The sequence below is a fragment of the Auxenochlorella protothecoides genome (assembly GCF_000733215.1).
Source record: "Auxenochlorella protothecoides strain 0710 unplaced genomic scaffold scaffold43, whole genome shotgun sequence".
NCBI classification, from domain to species: domain Eukaryota; kingdom Viridiplantae; phylum Chlorophyta; class Trebouxiophyceae; order Chlorellales; family Chlorellaceae; genus Auxenochlorella; species Auxenochlorella protothecoides.
In genome coordinates, this window is record NW_011934226.1 from 1 (window position 1) to 2,898 (window position 2,898).

The 2,898-nt window shown below is 66.6% G+C and overlaps 2 protein-coding genes across 2 annotated transcripts in view; both read right to left on the reverse strand.

Annotated features, from left to right (window-relative positions):
* Nucleotides 1–93: 93 nt before the first annotated feature.
* On the reverse strand, nucleotides 94–372 carry F751_3914 (hypothetical protein; the record flags this gene model as incomplete). The annotated part of the gene is made up of 1 exon (XM_011399824.1): nucleotides 94–372. One exon carries the CDS (start codon nucleotides 370–372, stop codon nucleotides 94–96), a length of 279 nt encoding a protein of 92 aa, XP_011398126.1.
* Nucleotides 373–1,604: 1,232 nt separating this feature from the next.
* Nucleotides 1,605–2,898, reverse strand: part of F751_3915 (Translation initiation factor IF-2) — a gene marked incomplete at both ends in the record, with an annotated part of 4,307 nt that continues 3,013 nt past the window's right edge. The window contains 2 exons of the mRNA XM_011399825.1: nucleotides 1,605–1,899; nucleotides 2,392–2,740. Coding sequence (XP_011398127.1) covers nucleotides 1,605–1,899; nucleotides 2,392–2,740 — 644 coding nt within the window. The remainder of the gene's footprint in view (nucleotides 1,900–2,391; nucleotides 2,741–2,898) is intronic.

The following is a 2,898-nucleotide window of genomic DNA, read 5'->3' on the forward strand; positions in this document are numbered from 1 at the left end:
GTTGAAGTATGTGCGGGAGGGAGTGACTATGGCCAGTCCCCTTTCTGGAAGTTTAAAGCTCATGGCACCCTACCCCGCGGCGAGTCCTCTCCCTCAACACCGGGCTCGCCTGGGGTCGATGGAGAAGAGGTCGGCGGGCAGGGGTGTGTGGCGGCGCGTGAAGAGCCAGAGCAGGCCCAGCGTGACGCCGGTGCCCAGCATCTGGTTTAAAAGGATGAACAGCGCCTTCACGTCCATGGGCAGGGAGCCGACGGAGCTGCCCAGCGTCCAGCGCAGGAGGGTGACGGAGAAGAGTCCGGTGGCGGCAAAGGTCAGGCTCCATGAAACCAGGCCCAGGGCGGTCTCCCCAAGGCCCCAGGGCACCTGCGCCATGGCACAATTTTGAGGGTTGAGGGAGACAGAGGGCGGAGGATGGGTTCGTGTGGGGCGTCATGATCAGGCTCTGGGACAGGGCACGGTCCTGAGATGACACTCATGTGTGGGGCCTGGCCTCAGACATGACCTTCACATGGGGAACGCCTGCGGTCGTGTGGAGCATCCTTGCTGTGCCCATGCCACACAACTTGATACAAGGCCACACACTCACGTCCCAGGGTTGAAGGTACGCCCGGAGGTCCAGGGGCCCATATGTGCCCTGGGCCGAGGAGGAAAGTGGGCCAGGGGCTGGCATCTTCTGGGGAGGGAGGCCATGGCATGCTCTGCCATCAAAAGCATCCAGCAACCTTCTCAGACCAGCTGTAAGCCCCCAGAGATCCTCACCGGCTCCTTCTCGGGCGGCGGTGGCGGCGGCGACGGCCTCCTGCCTGGCGCACTCTGCTGCCGCTTACCCTGAAGGCTGGACTTGAGTTGGTCCTGTAGGGTGGCCACTGGCGACTTGGAGCCTGGGCTCCTGTCTTGCCTCTCATCTGTTCAATTGAGAAGGGGCATGCGTGATATCTTACACTCCCTAGATCATGTGATTGCATAGCACATCCCGCTTCTTGACCGGCTGCAACATCCGATGATTGCACCCCAGCCATGCGCATGGCGCATGCACAGCGCCCCATGCGCACTCTGTGCTCGGAGCAACGAGACGCCGCATCTTCGCCGCCATGAGACAGGACCAAATGCTGGACGTAGATGCTGAGAGGACAGGGAGGGCATTGGCAGCTGGTGCGCCGCTGGGCATGCCCGTGCGCTCGGCATTCCTGCTGCCACAGGCATAGGGTCGGCGATGGGGCACTCGCGACTGCGTGACGGATCCGTCAACCGCGATGATATCAATGCTGTCTGCGCTCATCATGCCGAGTGCGCGTCATGCCATGCATGCATCGCTCCATCCCTGGCCTGGACTTGCCGCATGCCGTCGTGTCACTGGACGCGGTGCGGTAGTCACCCCTCAAGGTTGCGGCGCGCCCACCTTGCAGGGCACTCAGTCTCCTGCTCGAGTGCCAATCCAGACCATTTCCCACCTTCTGCTAATGCACCGCCATCCAAACGTCTTTGCAGCATTCATCATATCGTTTTGGAGACAGGTAGAGGGATCATCGCTGACGCATTGGTGTCGCAAGCACAGGCATCCGGCACATGCCCGCCGTGCTAGCTGGCCCGGGGCCTCGTCGCCGTCAGGGCGCCTGCGCCGCCCCCTCTGGCGCGCTGGCCGTCAGTGCCTCCGGCCGCACCATCTCCACGCTGATGCACCGCAGCACGTCCCCCGGCCTGAAGTGGGAGAAACCCGTCAGCGCCACGCCGCACTCGCCGCCCTTGCCCACCGCCTCCACCCCCAGCTTGACGCGGCGCAGAGAGGCGCAAGGCCCTTCGTGCACCAACTCCCCCGCGCGCAGCACGCGGAAGGTGTGGCTCGCGCGCAGGCTGCCCTCCTGCACACGGCACCCCGCCACCACTGCCGCCTCGCGACCCCTGCGATGGTTGTTGGGGTGAGTTGTGTGGGATGGGTGAGTTGTGTGGGATGGGTGAGTTGTGTGGGATGGGTGAGTTGTGTGGGACGAGCGGGGTTTGGGGCGAGCGGGGTGTGCGGCGAGCGAGGTGCGGCGAGCACTCTGGGGTGAGCGCAGTCGGGCCTCGGCAGCTCGGAGCCACGTGTCCGAAGCGGGGCGCATAGGCCGCTCATGTCTCTGTCATCCTCTCTCATTCCCAGGACAAGGGGGGGCGTCCTCCGGCACAGCAAAGCACCGCGTCGGGCGTCCAGAACCGCATCGTGGAAGAGGTGCTCCCCCCACAGAGCATGCCGCCCCTGGCGCTGCATGGCCCCTGTTCTTGCGGAAGACATCGCCCCCCCCCCCCCAACTCCCTTTGTCGGAGACCATTCTCCCACCGCGCCCAAAGCCACTTTGCACGCACCATGAATGGCCCCCCTCCATCACACACACACAGCACTCATCCCCCGACCACCTGGTGGCCTTGACATCGAAGACCTGAAGCACGGCGGCCTCGCCCGCCACCACCTCGCGCTCGACGCGAGGCGCCTCGCCCAGCATCACCTCCCCCAGCTCCTCCAGCAGCTTGTAGATGACGTCGTGGCGGTGTAGGGTCAGGCCGTGGCGGCGCAGCTCCGCGTCGACGGCCGCGCCGGCGGTGCGCACGCCAAAGGCCACGACGCGCGCGCGCAGGGGCACCGCCAGCTGCACGTCGGAGGCCGACACGGGGCCCACCCCGGCGTGCACCACGCGCAGTTCCAGCTCACGGCAGGAAAGCGCGGCGAGGGCGTCGCACACCGCCTCCACCGACCCAGCCACGTCGGCTTTGACGATCAGGGGGACGACGGAGCGCGTGGGCGGCGGCGCGGCGGCGGCCTCCGCCGCCGCGGCGGCGGACACCAGCCCCCCCGCTGCGCGCAGGCCGCCGCGGACGGAGCGCTTGCCGCGCATGCCGCTCGTGGCGGGGGCCAGCGCGACGGCG